This window comes from Babylonia areolata, chromosome 10, assembly GCF_041734735.1.
Source record: "Babylonia areolata isolate BAREFJ2019XMU chromosome 10, ASM4173473v1, whole genome shotgun sequence".
NCBI lineage: Eukaryota > Metazoa > Mollusca > Gastropoda > Neogastropoda > Buccinidae > Babylonia > Babylonia areolata.
This window is the reverse complement of record NC_134885.1, coordinates 761,137-783,930: the sequence shown is the minus strand read 5'-3', so window position 1 is coordinate 783,930 and position 22,794 is coordinate 761,137. Positions and strand designations below refer to the sequence as shown.

General features: G+C 41.9%; 1 protein-coding gene across 2 annotated transcripts in view; it reads left to right on the top strand.

The window, feature by feature from the left end:
• LOC143286680 (vacuolar protein sorting-associated protein 26B-like) overlaps positions 1 to 22,559 on the top strand; it is a 28,710-nt gene extending 6,151 nt beyond the window's left edge. Inside the window, exons 5-9 of one of the 2 annotated variants that reach the window (XM_076594336.1) lie at positions 559 to 723; positions 6,943 to 7,049; positions 10,417 to 10,485; positions 14,044 to 14,186; positions 19,054 to 22,559. In XM_076594336.1, coding sequence (XP_076450451.1) covers positions 559 to 723; positions 6,943 to 7,049; positions 10,417 to 10,485; positions 14,044 to 14,186; positions 19,054 to 19,227 — 658 coding nt within the window. In that variant the 3' untranslated portion in view covers positions 19,228 to 22,559. Of the gene's footprint in view, positions 1 to 558; positions 724 to 4,081; positions 4,189 to 6,942; positions 7,050 to 10,416; positions 10,486 to 14,043; positions 14,187 to 19,053 lie in introns of both variants that reach the window. The other variant, XM_076594337.1, reaches the window with a different exon arrangement.
• The last annotated feature ends 235 nt before the right edge of the window (positions 22,560 to 22,794 follow it).

The window sequence follows — 22,794 nt, the reverse complement described above, 5'->3', positions numbered from 1 at the left end:
ACTTCATGTATGCTATGTGCCTATTCAGGGTTAAAATACATGTTAAAATCCTGTCAAGATGTTCGGCTTTCACACACATAAACTGAAGCTGTTATGATTTTCATTCTGCTAACATATAAATGTCATGCACAGTACTAGCTGTGAAATAAGCATAATTTTATTATTATTATTATTATTATTAAATGTTTGAAATAACAGTAAATCTGCTTGAAATTGAAGCATGGTCATTTCTCTTCCAGAAAGTGAAAGATAAACAGTTGTCTTTTTCATTTGTCACTGCACAGCGGTATCCCTTTTAGGGATATACAGAGAGTGATTTATGTCCTGTCAGAGATATGAGAGATGGACATTCTTACTGACACAAATATGTACAAAAATATCCAGAACATTATGTACTCACAAAAATGTATACTTGCTTAGTCAGGCTTCTGTGTTAGTACATGTACAATGCAAGCAAATACAATGAAAATATACAAATGCAACCCCCCCAGCCCCCAACCCCCACCCCCACCTCTCTCTCTCTCTTCTGTAGCATGTGATGGTGGGTTTGGTGTGCAGGTATTTTCTGCGTGTTACGATAGTGAAGCGGATATCAGACATGGTGAAGGAGCAGGACATTGTGGTGCACACCCTGTCACAGTACCCAGACATGAACAACAGCATCAAAATGGAAGTGGGCATTGAAGACTGTCTGCACATAGAGTTTGAGTACAACAAATCCAAGTGAGTGGGTTATGCCTTGTTCAGTATTTATCAAAATGACTGTCTACTTGTAGAGTTTTAGAACAAGTTTGATTCAGTGGATAATGCCTTGTCCATCAGTCCATCAGTATTTATTAAAATGACTGTCTACACAGAGTGTGAGTGGATGATGCCGTGTCCATCAGTATTGATCAAAATGACTGTCTACACATAGAGTTTGAGTACAACAGATCTGAGTGAGTGGGTGATGCCGTGTCCATCAGTATTGATCAAAATGACTGTCTACACATAGAGTTTGAGTACAACAGATCTGAGTGAGTGGGTGATGCCGTGTCCATCAGTATTGATCAAAATGACTGTCTACACATAGAGTTTGAGTACAACAGATCTGAGTGAGTGGGTGATGCCGTGTCCATCAGTATTGATCAAAATGACTGCACACAGAGTGTGAGTACAACAGATCTGAGTGAGTGGATGATGCCGTGTCCATCAGTATTGATCAAAATGACTGTCTACACATAGAGTTTGAGTACAACAGATCTGAGTGAGTGGGTGATGCTGTGTCCATCAGTATTGATCAAAATGACTGTCTGCACATAGAGTTTGAGTACAACAGATCTGAGTGAGTGGATGATGCCGTGTCCATCAGTATTGATCAAAATGACTGTCTACACATAGAGTTTGAGTACAACAGATCTGAGTGAGTGGATGATGCCGTGTCCATCAGTATTGATCAAAATGACTGTCTACACATAGAGTTTGAGTACAACAGATCTGAGTGAGTGGATGATGCCGTGTCCATCAGTATTGATCAAAATGACTGTCTACACAGAGTGTGAGTACAACAGATCTGAGTGAGTGGGTGATGCTGTGTCCATCAGTATTGATCAAAATGACTGTCTACACATAGAGTTTGGGTACAACAGATCTGAGTGAGTGGGTGATGCCGTGTCCATCAGTATTGATCAAAATGACTGTCTACACATAGAGTTTGAGTACAACAGATCTGAGTGAGTGGGTGATGCCGTGTCCATCAGTATTGATCAAAATGACTGTCTACACATAGAGTTTGAGTACAACAGATCTGAGTGAGTGGGTGATGCCGTGTCCATCAGTATTGATCAAAATGACTGTCTACACATAGAGTTTGAGTACAACAGATCTGAGTGAGTGGATGATGCTGTGTCCATCAGTATTGATCAAAATGACTGTCTACACATAGAGTTTGAGTACAACAGATCTGAGTGAGTGGGTGATGCCGTGTCCATCAGTATTGATCAAAATGACTGTCTACACATAGAGTTTGAGTACAACAGATCTGAGTGAGTGGATGATGCCGTGTCCATCAGTATTGATCAAAATGACTGTCTGCACAGAGTGTGAGTACAACAGATCTGAGTGAGTGGATGATGCCGTGTCCATCAGTATTGATCAAAATGACTGTCTACACATAGAGTTTGAGTACAACAGATCTGAGTGAGTGGATGATGCCGTGTCCATCAGTATTGATCAAAATGACTGTCTACACATAGAGTTTGAGTACAACAGATCTGAGTGAGTGGGTGATGCCGTGTCCATCAGTATTGATCAAAATGACTGTAAACACATATTTGGGTACAACAGATCCCAGAAAGTAGATTGAGTTACTTATGATTATTTCATTAAGATTACTCTCCACACAGAGTGAAAGTCCAACAAGTTTCAAGTGAGTGAATATCATAGATATTTATTGTTATTTCTGAAAATTACTATCTGTACTCAGAATTCCAAATGAGGTGATGCCTTATGTATTTATTGTCGCTTGTTTAAATGACTGTCTGCGCATAGTTTGGTTTAGCACATTCAAGTCAGTGGATGCCGTATTGATCAGTATAAATTTTATTAGAATGAGTGTCTGCACTTAGATTTTGGGTACAACAAATTCAAGTGACTGGAAAAACTGCAAAAAAGAAGAAAAGACAAAAAAGCCAGCAGGAAAATGATGGCTGACACCAAGAAGGAGGTTTAGTGAGCACTGTTCACACATAGTTTCTCCTCTGAGGGGGTGGATTTCTCTTGGTGTTTCTTTCCGGATCTGCTGTGTCCTTTATTATGCCTTTGGCTGACTTGTGTGCAAACAAAAATGCCTTTGATTTCACTCACAGGCTTTTAGTTGAACAAAGTGAATGGCTGCCTTATTTATCAAACTTCCTTGTCATCAGAAAGAACATGACGGGAAGGAAGTTTTCAACAGTAATACGAAAGAATGTGGTTCGTGTGCTTCTTTACAAATCAGATTAAAAAAAAAATTCATTTACTACAATCAGTGCAGTTTAGTTGCTCATCCATATTTTGTTTGAGTGGTTTGTGTATTATTATTATTATATTGACTTTTTTGTTTGTGTGGTATACTTTGGGGGAAAGTATTACGCACTGTGTGAATGTGATGATATGTGAGGCAGCTTGCAAAAACCGGGCTAAGTCGGAAAAATTGGTTTGCCCGAAAAGAACAAAAGGAGAAACAGGCTCATGAAAAAAAACCCATACATTTGCCTGCTTGTATATTTAGAACAAGAATTATCATGACCATGTGTATGGTTTTAAAAGATTCATAATAAAGGAAACTATAAATTTCTGTATGAAAAAAAGAAGAGAAAATTGATATTTTCTTTCTGTAATCAAATGAAGTCAAGAATGGTGAGTGCAGGAGTGATGTCATGTTATGAGAGAACAGTCAACAGTTCCAGTGAATGTTCAAATGAAAGACAAAGGCTGCATTTGTGTTTGAACAAAAATCATTTCCTGTAATGCTGATGAATCTTTTGAACTTAGGCTTTAGATCCCAGATCAAAATAACATTTACTAACTGCAGTCATTAAGTGTATTGCCACATCATAGGCTGATGGAAGTTGAGAAAAGCCTGGAGTCACATGCATCGAACATTGCAACTTAAGTGACAAATGTGTTCAGCAGTACCAACAGCGTATGCACCTGAAAACATTAAATATACTACAGTTTCAGGCAGTTTTATGCTAAAATACTTACTGACAGCAAAGTTAAGACTTCAAAGATGCAAAATTTGTAAAAATGATGATTTTCATTATTTTGACCCTAATGACATGTTTTTGTGCATAGTTAATAATAGCTGGCTGTGACTTAGCCGGGTTTCCGCATGCTGCGTCACATATGTTGCAGGTTATGTTGATGTATTTCCTAACATAAAGCAAATGAAAGAGCTGTGTACATTATCTGCCACACTTTAATTCACTGCCTCATTGGTGGGACACAGAGTAATGACACATTTGTTGCCATGACTGTGTCCATTGTTTGGGGGACACCCATATTTCTGTACAACCCTCCTCTGGTGTTCTGTCTTCTTTGCCTCTTGGGGACGCTGTAGGTACCATCTTAAGGATGTGATAGTGGGCAAGATTTACTTCCTCTTGGTTCGCATCAAGATTCGCTACATGGAGCTGGCCATTGTTAGGCGGGAGACCACAGGAGCAGGTACTGGTGGAGTTGTACAGTTACACCACAGTCGGGGATTGGAGTTGTGGAGAAAAAACTCAGTTGTTGGTCAGGGAGGGAAATAGACTTGAAGTAAAAACAAAACAAAACAAATATTCATTGCTGGAACTGGAAGTGAGCAACATACTTATCCATAGAATGCTTCTTTTTTTCTTTCTTTTTTTAATATTGTGCAGTCACTAATCAAAGCTCTTACACACCAGTCAGAAGTATAGAGATGATGTGTTACTTTCCATTTAAAACCTGTTAGTAACTCCTACAGAAATGACCTGTTCTGAACCTGCGCATATATGAGACTGCTTCTCAGTTTTAATTGCTTCTGTAATTAGTGGGGGATGAAATACAAGGTGGGTTCATTCCTCCATATCATTCCAAATTGATTGCATGGCAGAAAGATGATTTCTGTTATAAACTAATTGACTGCTTATTTGATCCCACTGAATAGCATAGTACATTTCGTGTACACAGTTGATAATTGCAGTCAAATATGTACCTGACCAGTTACAGTAGGTTCAGTGTAATGGCATATCCATATCAGAGAACATTATTGATAGAAATGCCTCGTTTGGGAGATTCAGAAACAAATTTGACAGAAAGATGACATTATGATCTCCACAGCTCAAATCTTTGTTCATTTTTACTTCTTCTTTGTTGTGGTAGTTTGAGGTTTGTTGTCAGTTTGTGTACCTTGTTTCTTGGCGGTGATTGTGTTCAGGATTCTCCCTTTCTGTGACGGTTTTCATGTTGTCAGTGGATTGGTGCTTTTTTGTTGTTCTTTTTTTTTTTTAGCATTAGCCCTGCAACAGCTGTGGCCATCTCATTTTCTTGTTATGATTTTTTCCCCTGCATGTGTTGCATGATGTTCCGTTGAGGAGTTGACGTTCCTTCTGCAGTGTGTATGATAGACTTGATGTGGCTTTGGTAGATGTTTTGTAATATGAAGGGTGATGATGCGGAGTTGGTGGATGTTTTGTCTTGTGGAGGGTGATGATGTGGAGTTGGTGGATGTTTTGTCTTGTGGAGGGTGATGATGTGGAGTTGGTGGATGTTTTGTCTTGTGGAGGGTGATGATGTGGAGTTGGTGGATGTTTTGTCTTGTGGAGGGTGATGATGTGGAGTTGGTGGATGTTTTGTCTTGTGGAGGGTGATGATGTGGAGTTGGTGGATGTTTTGTCTTGTGAAGGGTGATGATGTGGAGTTGGTGGATGTTTTGTCTTGTGGAGGGTGATGATGTGGAGTTGGTGGATGTTTTGTCTTATGAAGGGTGATGATGTGCAGTTGGTGGATGTTTTGTCTTGTGGAGGGTGATGATGTGGAGTTGGTGGATGTTTTGTCTTATGAAGGGTGATGATGCGGAGTTGGTGGATGTTTTGTCTTGTGGAGGGTGATGATGTGGAGTTGGTGGATGTTTTGTCTTGTGGAGGGTGATGATGTGGAGTTGGTGGATGTTTTGTCTTATGAAGGGTGATGATGTGCAGTTGGTGGATGTTTTGTCTTGTGGAGGGTGATGATGTGGAGTTGGTGGATGTTTTGTCTTATGAAGGGTGACACAGGCCTCAGTGTTGTGTGCATCAGATTGACGTTCAGGATGTGCCTTCATCTTCACTGTCTTTCTTTTGAAAGCTTCTGTTGTTTTTGCCAGTTGTGTGTTAATCATTGTTGTTTGGGGTTGGATTTCAGATCTTTATCATTCTTTCCTCTTTTTTTTCTTCTTTTTCTTTGTGTTATTTTTAAGCTGACATGGCCTTTTGACACTGTGATGAAGACTGTTTTTGTTTTGTTTTTTCTTTTGAGGTTTGAGCCATAAAATTGATGTCTTTAATTTACATTGGATCCAAAGAATGTTGCTGAGAAAACCTGGTTCTCCGTCAGACATGACAGAAATGCAGCCTGGACACTTCTTGAAGTGATAGGCTGTCATTTGGCTGCAAAGGAAAAAAAGGGGAATTTACTCCATGGAAATAGATAAGGGAATTGGCCTTTGCTTTTAGGAATTTGTAACTGTTTAACCGTAGCACTGTTTGGGTTAGTTCCAGATTCAAATTGACTTGCAGAGTTGTTAGATTTTCATTCACCTAATCCATTCTTTTGGACAGATTATCTTTTGTGGGGGCTGATGTTTTAAGTAAAGAAGTATCAGCAGGTATTTCCAGAAAGGGGGTAGGGGGTGGGGTTATGTGGTAAGGACAACAGAAGAAACATTCGCAGCCAGTAACATTTTTAGACTGATTAGAACTGAGTAAAAAGAATGGATTCCCATTGCTTTTAACATGATTTTTTTTTTTTTTTTTTTTTGTAGTCAGTTGTTCTTGATCAAGAATGAAGTTGTTTGTTGCAACAAAATCTGGCAGAATGTGGATTGATTTTGATTGTCTTTTCCCTTCACTCTTGATTGTATTTCCCTCGACTTCTATTTCATTATTGTGAAATAGGTGGTGGTCTTTTTATTTCAGTTCCTGGGGTGTGGTGGTGTTTGGTTTGATTTGATGTTGTGTTGATACAGTCACTGTGCATGCCTAGCTGGATGCATGTTGTGGCGGTGTGTGTGTTGGATGTTGTGTCAGTGTGTTGGATGTTGTGTCAGTGTGTGTGTGGGATGTTGTGTCAGTGTGCTGTGTTGGATGTTGTGTCAGTCAGTGTGCTGTATTGGATGTTGTGTCAGTGTGTGTGTTGGATGTTGTGTCAGTGTGTGTGTTGGATGTTGTGTCAGTGTGCTGTATTGGTGGCTTGCAGGTACCACCTGAAAGATGTGATAGTGGGCAAGATTTACTTCCTGCTGGTGCGCATTAAGATCAAACACATGGAGCTGCAGGTGATAAAACGAGAAACCACCGGTACAGGTACACGCCACTGGGTCCTTGACCTCAACTGACACAAGACACAACACCAACCTCAACGCATGTGTAAAATGATGTGTATCACACACACACACACACACACACACACTCTCTCTCTCTCTCTCCCAAACATACACACACACTTAAAACACACACAAAGTTTGCACACACAAAGTTTGCACACACACACACACACACACACACACACACACACACACACACAGAGATGACATGCAGATTTGCAGATTAACACATGCAGACATGTTGATACAGTATCAGATCAAAAGGTTAAAAAGTTAGATTCTTGAAAACAAAAAGGAAAAGTTGAGTTTCATATACTGTTAAGAAACTTACAAAAAAGTGGAAGAAAAAGGAAAAAGAAATGGGAACACGAACCACCTGAAGAGGAGGAATAAAAGAATGATTGGCAGTGATGAAGACAGTGCTAATGTACTGTGTCTGTTTTCAGTTCTTATTTTGAACCGTATGTTTGAATACCAGTTTGCACTGAAACTCCTGCTACTTGTCCTACATCATGAAAATGACCTTTGAAATGAAGTAAACCAGTTTATAGCAATATATTGTGTCCTACATCATGAAAATTACCTTTGAAATGAAGTAAACCAGTTTATAGCAATGCATTGTGTCCTACATCATGAAAATTACCTTTGAAATGAAGTAAACCAGTTTATAGCAATGCATTGTGTCCTACATCATGAAAATTACCTTTGAAATGAAGTAAACCAGTTTATAGCAATGCATTGTGTCCTACATCATGAAAATTACCTTTGAAATGAAGTAAACCAGTTTATAGCAATGCATTGTGTCCTACATCATGAAAATTACCTTTGAAATGAAGTAAACCAGTTTATAGCAATGCATTGTGTCCTACATCATGAAAATTACCTTTGAAATGAAGTAAACCAGTTTATAGCAATGCATTGTGTCCTACATCATGAAAATTACCTTTGAAATTAAGTAAATCAGTTTATAGCAATACATTGTGTCTTACATCATGAAAATTACCTTTGAAATGAAGTAAATCAGTTTATAGCAATGCATTGTGTCCTACATCATGAAAATTACCTTTGAAATTATGTAAACCAGTTTATAGCAATACATTGTGTCTTACATCATGAAAATGACCTTTGAAATGAAGTAAACCAGTTTATAGCAATACATTGTGTCCTACATCATGAAAATTACCTTTGAAATTAAGTAAATCAGTTTATAGCAATACATTGTGTCTTACATCATGAAAATGACCTTTGAAATGAAGTAAACCAGTTTATAGCAATACATTGTGTCCTACATCATGAAAATGACCTTTGAAATTAAGTAAACCAGTTTATAGCAATTCAATGATTCACTTCATGGTGTGATCTGGATTTTTTAAAAACTGGATGCTAGTTTATAACATGAATTTGTTTTGTTACAATTATAAAATGCTTTGTAATTTTATTTGAATTATAAAAAAAAACAGAAAAAAACAGAATTGAATGATAATCTTACATTGTGTAAATGTTGCCCACCACCTTCCCTTAGCTTCCTCCCCCCCCCCCCTCCTTCGCCCCCCACCCTCAACACAACATACCATCATATGCATTGTTACTTGAGATTTTAAAATAAGCGTGCATTGTGTGTATGCATATTGGTGGTATGTTATTTTCATTAGTCATAGTATCAGAAGTTATGTTGCACATGTATGACTGATATTGGTGTTATGTTTATTTTCAAGTAGTTGTAATATCAGAAGTTATGTTGTACATATACAAATGATATTGGTATTGTATTTATTTTACATAGTCGTAGTATCAGAAGTTATGTTGTACATGTGTGCATGACTTTTGTCTCTTTTACCCTTTTGGTGTTTGGTTTCAGGGTTTACAAGTCAGAACTGACAAAACCTTTTTTTTTTTCTTTTTTAAGAAATTCATACTTTAGTGTCAGTTCTTGAGAAAAAGAAAGGAAAGTAAAGATACTGAATAACTGCAGGGAAATGGTAGAGTAATGATGATGATTAACTGCAGAGAAATGGTAGAGTAATGATGATTAATAACTGCAGAGAAATGGTAGAGTAATGATAACGAATAACTGCAGAGAAATGGTAGAGTAATGATGATGATTAACTGCAGAGAAATGGTAGAATAATGATACTGATTAACTGCAGAGAAATGGTAGAGTAATGATGATGATTAACTGCAGAGAAATGGTGGAGTAATGATACTGAATAACTGCAGAGAAATGGTATAGTAATAATACTGAATAACTGCAGAGAAATGGTAGAGTAATGATACTGATTAACTGCAGAGAAATGGTAGAGTAATGATACTGATTAACTGCAGAGAAATGGTAGAGTAATGATACTGAATAACTGCAGAGAAATGGTATAGTAATAATACTGAATAACTGCAGAGAAATGGTGGAGTAATGATACTGATTAACTGCAGAGAAATGGTATAGTAATAATACTGAATAACTGCAGAGAAATGGTAGAGTAATGATACTGAATAACTGCAGAGAAATGGTAGAATAATGATACTGATTAACTGCAGAGAAATGGTATAGTAATAATACTGAATAACTGCAGAGAAATGGTAGAGTAATGATACTGATTAACTGCAGAGAAATGGTAGAGTAATGATACTGATTAACTGCAGAGAAATGGTAGAGTAATGATACTGATTAACTGCAGAGAAATGGTAGAGTAATGATACTGATTAACTGCAGAGAAATGGTAGAGTAATGATACTGAATAACTGCAGAGAAATGGTAGAGTAATGATACTGATTAACTGGAGAGAAATGGTAGAGTAATGATACTGAATAACTGTAGAGAAATGGTAGAGTAATGATAATGAATAACTACAGAGAAATGGTAATGGTAGAGTAATGATAATGAATAGCTGCAGAGAAATGGTTGTAGACAAGCAATCTGCTTGCACTATGTGTGTGTGTGTGTGTGTGTGAGTGAAGTTTGTGTGTGTAAATGTGTAGTTGAGGGGTGTGCAAGTACAGGAGTACGTTTTGTGTTTGCATGGGTGTTTGTGTGTGTAAGCGTGGTTGATTGATTGTGTATACACTGTGTGCTTATATACTCCGGAAGGATGTCTGAGTTTGAATATGTTTGCAGGAAAGAGAGAGGGTGTATGTTTTCATGTTTAAGATGTGGGTCAATATGAACATTTTTATGTATGCACTCACCTGGTCTATGCCTAAAAGAAGCAGGTATAATTTGATAATGAAGTGATCCTCACCTGGTCTGTGTGTAAAAGAAGCTGGTAAAATTTGATAGTGAAGTGATGGATGAACGTGCAGCAAAGTGACAGAGAGTAACAAGGGGTCTTCAGAAGTGTTTCTGTCTGCTCTAGGTCCCAACACATTCAACGAGAATGAAACGATAGCCAAGTATGAAATCATGGATGGTGCTCCAGTCAGAGGTAAGGCTGAGAATTTTGCTGGGAACGAGTTGTTTGTAGGAGAGATGAGAATTCAGGGCAGTGTCTCAGTCTGTCTGTCTTTCTGCCTGTCTTTACATAATGTCTTGATTCTGTGGGAAAGAAAGATAATAGGGAAGGTTTGCAGACCCACTTTTGTCTGATTTTTGTGGAGATTCCAGTTATTTTTTTTTATCAAGAAACACAGGCACATGCGCGTCTCAATTTCCTGTTTTCTTGATTACCGAAAGGCTAAAATTTTGTTATGGAAATGGCTGTCTAGACGAAAGGATTTTGAATAATTTCAATGACTGTTATTACAAGTTTACAAGATATATTTGATTTTATAATTGCATCCATTATTTGCTTTAGTCTTCTATTTTTACTTTGAGCGTGATTCTTATCACATGTCCTTGAACTGATCCATCTTAAAACTTTACTGAGAAGTTGTTTGAACAAAGGCAGTGCAAATTGGGAAAAGTTAAGAGTGGTGGGCTGCCCATGATGTCAGATGACTTTCTTGTTGCTCTGCAAGTGACGAAAGGTCCCCTACAAAAGCAGGTCTGCAAACCCTCCTTAATGAATTGAAGCTATGCCTTCAGTATGTGTTTTCATATTTATAAAGTTTTAAGTGTCTGTGTATCTTCTTTGAGAAAGGTGTTGGGGTTAAGGTTCACAAAGGAAGGAAACAAGTGACTGCATCAGTTTTTGAAAATTAAAAAGTGATGGCAAGTGCCTTCTTTCCAGAATTAAGATGGGTTTTTTTTATGTATGTGACTATGAGACAGGGTTGATGGTGATAACCTTCTTCAGAACTCCAAATGACTTCATGAAAATGGTTAGCAGGCATAAATGATGAATCCATAGTGATATACGTCTGATCCTATCTCATAGCAGACAGCTTTCAAGCAGTGGCACCAGGCCTGAGGTGTATGATAATGATATAGACTGCCTTCACTAGGTCTGAGGTGTGTGACAATGGTATAGACTGTATTCACTAGGTCTGAGGTGTGTGATAATGATATAGACTGCCTTCACTAGGTCTGAGGTGTGTGACAGTGGTATAGACTGCCTTCAGTAGGTCTGAGGTGTGTGACAATGGTATAGACTGCCTTCACTAGGTCTGAGGTGTGTGACAATGGTATAGACTGCCTTCACTAGGTCTGAGGTGTGTGACAATGGTATAGACTGCCTTCACTAGGTCTGAGGTGTGTGATAATGATATAGACTGCCTTCACTAGGTCTGAGGTGTGTGACAGTGGTATAGACTGCCTTCACTAGGTCTGAGGTGTGTGACAATGGTATAGACTGCCTTCACTAGGTCTGAGGTGTGTGACAATGGTATAGACTGCCTTCACTAGGTCTGAGGTGTGACAATGGTATAGACTGCCTTCACTAGGCCTGAGGTGTGTGACAATGATATAGACTGCCTTCACTAGGTCTGAGGTGTGTAACAATGGTATAGACTGCCTTCACTAGGTCTGAGGTGTGTGACAGTGGTATAGACTGCCTTCACTAGGTCTGAGGTGTGTGATAATGATATAGACTGCCTTCACTAGGTCTGAGGTGTGTGACAATAGTATAGACTGCCTTCACTAGGTCTGAGGTGTGTGACAATGGTATAGACTGCCTTCACTAGGTCTGAGGTGTGTGACAATGATATAGACTGCCTTCACTAGGTTTGAGGTGTGTGACAATGATGTAGAGTGCCTTCACTAGGTCTGAGGTGTGTGACAATGGTATAGACTGCCTTCACTAGGTCTGAGGTGTGTGACAATGATATATAATGCCTTCACTAGGTCTGAGGTGTGTGACAATGATATAGAATGCCTTCACTAGGTCTGAGGTGCGTGACAATGGTATGAACTGCCTTCATCATGTCTGAGGTGTGTGACAATGGTATAGACTGCCTTCACTAGGTCTGAGGTGTGTGACAATGGTATAGATTGCCTTCACTAGGTCTGAGGTGTGTGACAGTGGTATAGAGTGCCTTCATCATGTCTTAGGTGTGTGACAGTGGTATAGAATGCCTTCACTAGGTTTGAGGTGTGTGACAGTGATATAGACTGCCTTCATCATGTCTGAGGTGTGTAACAATGGTATAGACTGCCTTCACTAGGTCTGAGGTGTGTGATAATGATACAGACTGCCTTCACTAGGTCTGAGGTGTGTGACAGTGGTATAGACTGCCTTCAGTAGGTCTGAGGTGTGTGACAATGGTATAGACTGCCTTCACTAGGTCTGAGGTGTGTGACAATGGTATAGACTGCCTTCACTAGGTCTGAGGTGTGTGACAATGGTATAGACTGCCTTCACTAGGCCTGAGGTGTGTGACAATGATATAGACTGCCTTCACTAGGTCTGAGGTGTGTGACAATGGTATAGACTGCCTTCACTAGGTCTGAGGTGTGTGACAATGGTATAGACTGCCTTCACTAGGTCTGAGGTGTGTGACAATGGTATAGACTGCCTTCACTAGGTCTGAGGTGTGTGATAATGATATAGACTGCCTTCACTAGGTCTGAGGTGTGTGACTGAGGTGTGTGATAATGATATAGACTGCCTTCACTAGGTCTGAGGTGTGTGACAATGGTATAGACTGCCTTCACTAGGTCTGAGGTGTGTGACAATAGTATAGACTGCCTTCACTAGGTCTGAGGTGTGTGATAATGATATAGACTGCCTTCACTAGGTCTGAGGTGTGTGACAATGATATAGACTGCCTTCACTAGGTTTGAGGTGTGTGACAATGATGTAGAGTGCCTTCACTAGGTCTGAGGTGTGTGACAATGGTATAGACTGCCTTCACTAGGTCTGAGGTGTGTGACAATGATATAGAATGCCTTCACTAGGTCTGAGGTGTGTGACAATGATATAGAATGCCTTCACTAGGTCTGAGGTGTGTGACAATGATATAGAATGCCTTCACTAGGTCTGAGGTGTGTGACAATGGTATGAACTGCCTTCATCATGTCTGAGGTGTGTGACAATGGTATAGACTGCCTTCAGTAGGTCTGAGGTGTGTGACAATGGTATAGAATGCCTTCACTAGGTCTGAGGTGTGTGACAGTGGTATAGAGTGCCTTCATCATGTCTGAGGTGTGTGACAGTGGTATAGAATGCCTTCACTAGGTTTGAGGTGTGTGACAGTGATATAGACTGCCTTCATCATGTCTGAGGTGTGTGACAATGGTATGAACTGCCTTCATCATGTCTGAGGTGTGTGACAATGGTATAGACTGTATTCACTAGGTCTGAGGTGTGTGACAATGATATAGAATGCCTTCACTAGGTCTGAGGTGTGTGACAATGGTATGGACTGCCTTCACTAGGTCTGAGGTGTGTGACAATGGTATAGAATGCCTTCACTAGGTCTGAGGTGTGTGACAATGGTATAGAGTGCCTTCATCATGTCTGAGGTGTGTGACAATGGTATAGACTGCCTTCAGTAGGTCTGAGGTGTGTGACAATGGTATAGATTACCTTCATCAGGTCTGAGGTGTGTGACAGTGGTATAGACTGCCTTCATCATGTCTGAGATGTGTGACAATGGCGTTGCAGGAGAGTCCATCCCCATTCGTCTGTTCCTGAGCGGCTATGAGCTGACGCCGTCGATGCGTGACATCAACAAGAAGTTCTCGGTCAGGTACTACCTCAACCTGGTGCTGGTGGACGAGGAGGAGAGGAGGTACTTCAAACAGCAGGTGGGTGACGCCCCCCTGGGGGCCTCCAGATGACTGTCAGTGACAAATGATGGAGTGGAATCAGATGACTGTCAGTGATGAATGATGGAGTGGAATCAGATGACTGTCAGTGATGAATGATGGAGTGGAATCAGATGACTGTCAGTGATGAATGATGGAGTGGAATCAGAACACTGTCAGTGATGAATGATGGAGTGGAATCAGAACACTGTCAGTGATGAATGATGGAGTGGAATCAGAACACTGTCAGTGATGAATGATGGAGTGGGATCAGAACACTGTCAGTGATGAATGATGGAGTGGAATCAGATGACTGGCAGTGACAAATGATGGAATGGAATCAGATGACTGTCATTGACAAATGGTGGAGTGGAATCAGAACACTGTCAGTGATGAATGATGGAATGGAATCAGAACACTGTCAGTGATGAATGATGGAATGGAATCAGAACACTGTTAGTGATGAATGATGGAGTGGAATCAGATGACTGTCAGTGATGAATGATGAAGTGGAATCAGATGACTGTTAGTGATGAATGATGGAGTGGAATCAGATGACTGTCAGTGATGAATGATGAAGTGGAATCAGATGACTGTTAGTGACAAATGATGGAGTGGAATCAGATGACTGTTAGTGACAAATGATGGAATGGAATCAGAACACTGTCAGTGATGAATGATGGAGTGGAATCAGATGACTGACAGTGATGAATGATGGAGTGGAATTAGATGACTGTCAGTGATGAATGATGGAGTGGAATTAGATGACTGTTAGTGATGAATGATGGAGTGGAATCAGAACACTGTCAGTGATGAATGATGGAGTGGAATCAGATGACTGTCAGTGATGAATGATGGAGTGGAATCAGAACATTGTCAGTGATGAATGATGGAATGGAATCAGAACACTGTCAATGATGAATGATGGAGTGGAATCAGAACACTGTCAGTGATGAATGATGGAGTGGAATCAGAACACTGTCAGTGATGAATGATGGAATGGAATCAGAACACTGTCAGTGATGAATGATGGAGTGGAATCAGAACACTGCCAGTGATGAATGATGGAATGGAATCAGAACACTGCCAGTGATGAATGATGGAGTGGAATTAGATGACTGTCAGTGATGAATGATGGAGTGGAATTAGATGACTGTCAGTGATGAATGATGGAGTGGAATTAGATGACTGTCAGTGATGAATGATGGAGTGGACTCAGATGACTGACAGTGATGAATGATAGAGTGGACTCAGATGACTGACAATGATGAATGATGGAGTGGACTCAGATGACTGACAGTGATGAATGATGGAGTGGACTCAGATGACTGACAATGATGAATGATGGAGTGGACTCAGATGACTGACAGTGATGAATGATGGAGTGGACTCAGATGACTGACAATGATGAATGATGGAGTGGACTCAGATGACTGACAGTGACACAGATGAGGGCTGTGCAGTGGAGCTGTGTGGGTGGTTGTCCATCTCACCATGTTACCTTTTCCCCTGACTGACAGTGACACAGATGAGGGCTGTGCAGTGGAGCTGTGTGGGGTGTTGTCCATCTCACCATGTTACCTTTTCCCCTGACTGGTAGTGACAAAGATGAGGGCTGTGCAGTGGAGCTGTGTGGGTGGTTGTCCATCTCACCATGTTACCTTTTCCCCTGACTGACAGTGACACAGATGAGGGCTGTGCAGTGGAGCTGTGTGGGGTGTTGTCCATCTCACCATGTTACCTTTTCCCCTGACTGGTAGTGACAAAGATGAGGGCTGTGCAGTGGAGCTGTGTGTGTGGTTGTCCATCTCACCATGTTACCTTTTCCCCTGACTGGCAGTGACAAAGATGAGGGCTGTACAGTGGAGCTGTGTGGGTGGTTGTCCATCTCACCATGTTACCTTTTCCCCTGACTGGTAGTGACAAAGATATGGGCTGTGCAGTGGAGCTGTGTGGGTGGTTGTCCATCTCACCATGTTACCTTTTCCCCTGACTGGCAGTGACAAAGATGAGGGCTGTGCAGTGGAGCTGTGTGGGTGGTTGTCCATCTCACCATGTTACCTTTTCCCCTGACTGGCAGTGACAAAGATGAGGGCTGTGCAGTGGAGCTGTGTGGGTGGTTGTCCATCTCACCATGTTACCTTTTCCCCTGACTGACAGTGACAAAGATGAGGGCTGTGCAGTGGAGCTGTGTGGGTGGTTGTCCATCTCACCATGTTACCTTTTCCCCTGACTGGCAGTGACAAAGATGAGGGCTGTGCAGTGGAGCTGTGTGGTTGTCCATCTCACCATGTTACCTTTTCCCCTGACTGGCAGTGACAAAGATGAGGGCTGTACAGTGGAGCTGTGTGGGTGGTTGTCCATCTCACCATGTTACCTTTTCCCCTGACTGGCAGTGACAAAGATGAGGGCTGTGCAGTGGAGCTGTGTGGGTGGTTGTCCATCTCACCATGTTACCTTTTCCCCTGACTGGCAGTGACAAAGATGAGGGCTGTGCAGTGGAGCTGTGTGGGTGGTTGTCCATCTCACCATGTTACCTTTTCCCCTGACTGACAGTGACAAAGATGAGGGCTGTGCAGTGGAGCTGTGTGTGTGGTTGTCCATCTCACCATGTTACCTTTTCCCCTGACTGACAGTGACAAAGATGAGGGCTGTGCAGTGGAGCTGTGTGGGTGGTTGTCCATCTCACCATGTTACCTTTTCCCTGACTGGTAGTGACAAAGATGAGGGCTGTGCAGTGGAGCTGTGTGGGTGGTTGTCCATCTCACCATGTTACCTTTTCCCCTGACTGGCAGTGACAAAGATGAGGGCTGTGCAGTGGAGCTGTGTGGGTGGTTGTCCATCTCACCATGTTACCTTTTCCCCTGACTGGTAGTGACAAAGATATGGGCTGTGCAGTGGAGCTGTGTGGGTGGTTGTCCATCTCACCATGTTACCTTTTCCCCTGACTGGTAGTGACAAAGATGAGGGCTGTGCAGTGGAGCTGTGCGGGTGGTTGTCCATCTCACCATGTTACCTTTTCCCCTGACTGGTAGTGACAAAGATGAGGGCTGTGCAGTGGAGCTGTGTGGTTGTCCATCTCACCATGTTACCTTTTCCCCTGACTGACAGTGACACAGATGAGGGCTGTGCAGTGGAGCTGTGTGTGTGGTTGTCCATCTCACCATGTTACCTTTTCCCCTGACTGGCAGTGACAAAGATGAGGGCTGTGCAGTGGAGCTGTGTGTGTGGTTGTCCATCTCACCATGTTACCTTTTCCCCTGACTGGCAGTGACAAAGATGAGGGCTGTGCAGTGGAGCTGTGTGAGGTGTTGTCCATCTCACCATGTTACCTTTTCCCCTGACTGACAGTGACAAAGATGAGGGCTGTGCAGTGGAGCTGTGTGGGTGGTTGTCCATCTCACCATGTTACCTTTTCCCTGACTGGTAGTGACAAAGATGAGGGCTGTGCAGTGGAGCTGTGTGGGTGGTTGTCCATCTCACCATGTTACCTTTTCCCCTGACTGGTAGTGACAAAGATATGGGCTGTGCAGTGGAGCTGTGTGGGTGGTTGTCCATCTCACCATGTTACCTTTTCCCCTGACTGGTAGTGACAAAGATGAGGGCTGTGCAGTGGAGCTGTGTGGGTGGTTGTCCATCTCACCATGTTACCTTTTCCCCTGACTGGCAGTGACAAAGATGAGGGCTGTGCAGTGGAGGTGTGTGGGTGGTTGTCCATCTCACCATGTTACCTTTTCCCCTGACTGGTAGTGACAAAGATGAGGGCTGTGCAGTGGAGCTGTGTGGGTGGTTGTCCATCTCACCATGTTACCTTTTCCCCTGACTGGCAGTGACAAAGATGAGGGCTGTGCAGTGGAGCTGTGTGGGGTGTTGTCCATCTCACCATGTTACCTTTTCCCCTGACTGACAGTGACAAAGATGAGGGCTGTGCAGTGGAGCTGTGCGGGTGGTTGTCCATCTCACCATGTTACCTTTTCCCCTGACTGGCAGTGACAAAGATGAGGGCTGTGCAGTGGAGCTGTGTGGGGTGTTGTCCATCTCACCATGTTACCTTTTCCCCTGACTGGTAGTGACAAAGATGAGGGCTGTACAGTGGAGCTGTGTGTGTGGTTGTCCATCTCACCATGTTACCTTTTCCCCTGACTGGCAGTGACAAAGATGAGGGCTGTGCAGTGGAGCTGTGTGGGTGGTTGTCCATCTCACCATGTTACCTTTCCCCTGACTGACAGTGACACAGATGAGGGCTGTGCAGTGGAGCTGTGTGGGTGGTTGTCCATCTCACCATGTTACCTTTTCCCCTGACTGGCAGTGACAAAGATGAGGGCTGTGCAGTGGAGCTGTGTGGGGTGTTGTCCATCTCACCATGTTACCTTTTCCCCTGACTGACAGTGACAAAGATGAGGGCTGTGCAGTGGAGCTGTGTGGGTGGTTGTCCATCTCACCATGTTACCTTTTCCCCTGACTGGCAGTGACAAAGATGAGGGCTGTGCAGTGGAGCTGTGTGGGTGGTTGTCCATCTCACCATGTTACCTTTTCCCCTGACTGGCAGTGACAAAGATGAGGGCTGTGCAGTGGAGCTGTGTGGGTGGTTGTCCATCTCACCATGTTACCTTTTCCCCTGACTGGTAGTGACAAAGATGAGGGCTGTACAGTGGAGCTGTGTGGGTGGTTGTCCATCTCACCATGTTACCTTTTCCCCTGACTGACAGTGACAAAGATGAGGGCTGTACAGTGGAGCTGTGTGGGTGGTTGTCCATCTCACCATGTTACCTTTTCCCCTGACTGGCAGTGACAAAGATGAGGGCTGTGCAGTGGAGCTGTGTGGGTGGTTGTCCATCTCACCATGTTACCTTTTCCCCTGATGCAGGAGATCATAATCTTCCGCAAGGCGGACAAGCAGAGGAAGAACTACCAGCAGGCATTACAGCACCACCACCCCGTCAACCCCCCAACTGCCGCCTCCTCCCCCCCTTCCCAACCTGCCAAGGACAGCCAGGACAGTCCCCAGAACTGCACCGAGGAGGAGGAGGGGGACAACTGAACCCCCCCCCCCCACCCCCCCCTTCCTTCTTGTCACTGAAGAAGCGTGATTGTGATCAGTGGGTGTGAGTTGTGTGGGAGTGTTAGGAGTTGAGGACAATCCAGCGAATGAGAGATTGGGATGTTGGGTGTTTGAGAGCGAGCATGTGTGTGTTGAACATAACCGAGTCACAGACGCAGAATATTTGTGATGGTGAAAAGGTACAGGTGTGTGAGTGTGTGTCTGTGTGTATTTCATGCCTGAGTGTGATGATAATGTTGAAGTTAATATTGAAAAGTGACGATTTTCCTGTCATTAAAGAGAAGATTGATTTGATTTTAGCAGGCAAGGAGAAGGCTGCTTGTTGAGTAAAAAGGAGGATGTAAAAGACGGAAAGGGAGGTTGTCTGCTGAGTTAAAGAGTTGCCCTGTGCAGTTTGCTTGTGTTGGATGGCCTTGAGTTTAGGTTACAGCGGATTGTTAGGAAACATGTCAATTGTAAAAAGTAAACCTTCAGGTAGTAGCAAAAACAAAAAACAACACTAAGTTGCATTAAATGATTTGAGCAGATTTTTCTCTTTTGTTCATAATGTTTTTATCTGTGGAAACTTGATGAAATACATTGCTTACTGTTTCTGAATGTGAACAGGATTGGTCTGTTCTGGCAAACTCACAGCAAAACAAAATAGATACCTGACAGATCAAATGATAAAGCCTTTATGCTTTTGTGTAGGAAATGTAAGATGAGACGTTTTCTAAAAATGTGGTGGAAAAGGGAGAGTGCAGCCAAATTGTCTTCTTTTTTTTTCTCTTCCATTTAAAAAGAAAAAAGAAAAACAAAGCGAGCTTTTCTGCTGCCTTTTTTCAAATCCATGTTTGTCAAACTCCCACCTCCCCCATTATTCAGCATAACACCACCTCCACCCCTGCCTGCCTCCCCCCCCCCCCCCGACTTCTGGCACCTGAAGTACTCATCGTTCTACAGTTTTATCCATTTTTTGGGTGTTTCTTTTTTTCCATCTGAAATCAGCCATTGTTTCTTTTTTTTCTTCTTTTTTTTTTCAATGCCATGTTGCTAAACCATTTATTTTATGGGAGTTGTGAAATCTTGTAGTTTGTTGTATTGTGTGTATTCATGTATGTGTATTTGTGTGTGTGTGTGTGTGTTTGTGTGTGTGTGTGTGTGTATGTGTGTGGTAAAACTGTACAAATATGCATGCAGGTTCAGCAGTTAAAACACATCTTCACAGCCAGTGTAATTTGGTGCACAGTCCATGAACCACTGACATTGATTGATAAAAAAAGAAGTGTATTGGCAGAAAGGAGAGGACACAGTTATCTATTTCTGTGGTTTATGGTTGAAGGGGAAGTATTTGCATGGTTATAACTTCTTACTCCTTCAAGAACTACGTTGACTTTAGAACGTTGTTGACTGCTAGGACTGGTGTGTTAGAGGAGTCAGAGCACAGATTGATATGTGACTTAGTTAAAAGGACTGGTGTGTTAGATGAGGCATGGATGGATATGTGACTTAGTTAAAAGGACTGGTGTGTTAAATGAGGCATGGATGGATATGTGACTTAGTTAAAAGGGCTGGTGTGTTAGATGAGGCATGGATGGATATGTGACTTAGTTAAAAGGGCTGGTGTGTTAGATGAGGCATGGATTGATATGTGACTTAGTTAAAAGGACTGGTGTGTTAAATGAGGCATGGATTGATATGTGACTTAGTTAAAAGGGCTGGTGTGTTAGATGAGGCATGGATTGATATGTGACTTAGTTAAAAGGGCTGGTGTGTTAGATGAGGCATGGATGGATATGTGACTTAGTTAAAAGGACTGGTGTGTTAGATGAGGCATGGATTGATATGTGACTTAGTTAAAAGGGCTGGTGTGTTAGATGAGGCATGGATGGATATGTGACTTAGTTAAAAGGACTGGTGTGTTAGATGAGGCATGGATGGATATGTGACTTAGTTAAAAGGACTGGTGTGTTAGATGAGGCATGGATTGATATGTGACTTAGTTAAAAGGGCTGGTGTGTTAGATGAGGCATGGATGGATATGTGACTTAGTTAAAAGGGCTGGTGTGTTAGATGAGGCATGGATTGATATGTGACTTAGTTAAAAGGACTGATGTGTTAAATGAGGCATGGATGGATATGTGACTTAGTTAAAAGGACTGATGTGTTAAATGAGGCATGGATTGATATGTGACTTAGTTAAAAGGACTGGTGTGTTAGATGAGGCATGGATTGATATGTGACTTAGTTAAAAGGACTGATGTGTTAAATGAGGCATGGATTGATATGTGACTTAGTTAAAAGGACTGGTGTGTTAGATGAGGCATGGATGGATATGTGACTTAGTTAAAAGGACTGGTGTGTTAAATGAGGCATGGATGGATATGTGACTTAGTTAAAAGGACTGGTGTGTTAGATGAGGCATGGATTGATATGTGACTTAGTTAAAAGGACTGGTGTGTTAGATGAGGCATGGATGGATATGTGACTTAGTTAAAAGGACTAATGTGTTAAATGAGGCATGGATGGATATGTGACTTAGTTAAAAGGACTGGTGTGTTAGATGAGGCATGGATGGATATGTGACTTAGTTAAAAGGACTGGTGTGTTAGATGAGGCATGGATGGATATGTGACTTAGTTAAAAGGGCTGGTGTGTTAGATGAGGCATGGATGGATATGTGACTTAGTTAAAAGGACTGGTGTGTTAGATGAGGCATGGATGGATATATAGATATATACTCGTTACACCATGGACACAGTGTCCTGACTGATGTGAGAGGAGGTATGGGTTGATAAAAAAGAGAGATAAAAAAAAGAGAGATACTTGTCACACCATGGACACAGTGTCCTGATTGATGTGAGAGAGGAGGTATGGGTTGATAAAAAAGAGAGATAAAAAAAAAAGAGAGATACTTGTCACACCATGGACACAGTGTCCTGACTGATGTGAGAGAGGAGGTATGGGTTGATAAAAAAGAGAGATAAAAAAAAAGAGAGATACTTGTCACACCATGGACACAGTGTCCTGACTGATGTGAGAGAGGAGGTATGGGTTGATAAAAAAGAGAGATAAAAAAAGAGAGAGATACTTGTCACACCATGGACACAGTGTCCTGACTGATGTGAGAGAGGAGGTATGGGTTGATAAAAAAGAGAGATAAAAAAAAAGAGAGATACTTGTCACACCATGGACACAGTGTCCTGATTGATGTGAGAGGAGGTATGGGTTGATAAAAAAGAGAGATAAAAAAAAAGAGATACTTGTCACACCATGGACACAATGTCCTGACTGATGTGAGAGGAGGTATGGGTTGATAAAAAAAAAAAGAAGAGAGATACTTGTCACACCATGGACACAATGTCCTGATTGATGTGAGAGGAGGTATGGGTTGATAGAAAAAAAGAGAGAGATACTTGTCACACCATGGACACAATGTCCTGACTGATGTGAGAGGAGGTATGGGTTGATAAAAAAAAGAGATACTTGTCACACCATGGACACAATGTCCTGGCTGATGTGAGAGGAGGTATGGGTTGATAAAAAAAAGAGATACTTGTCACACCA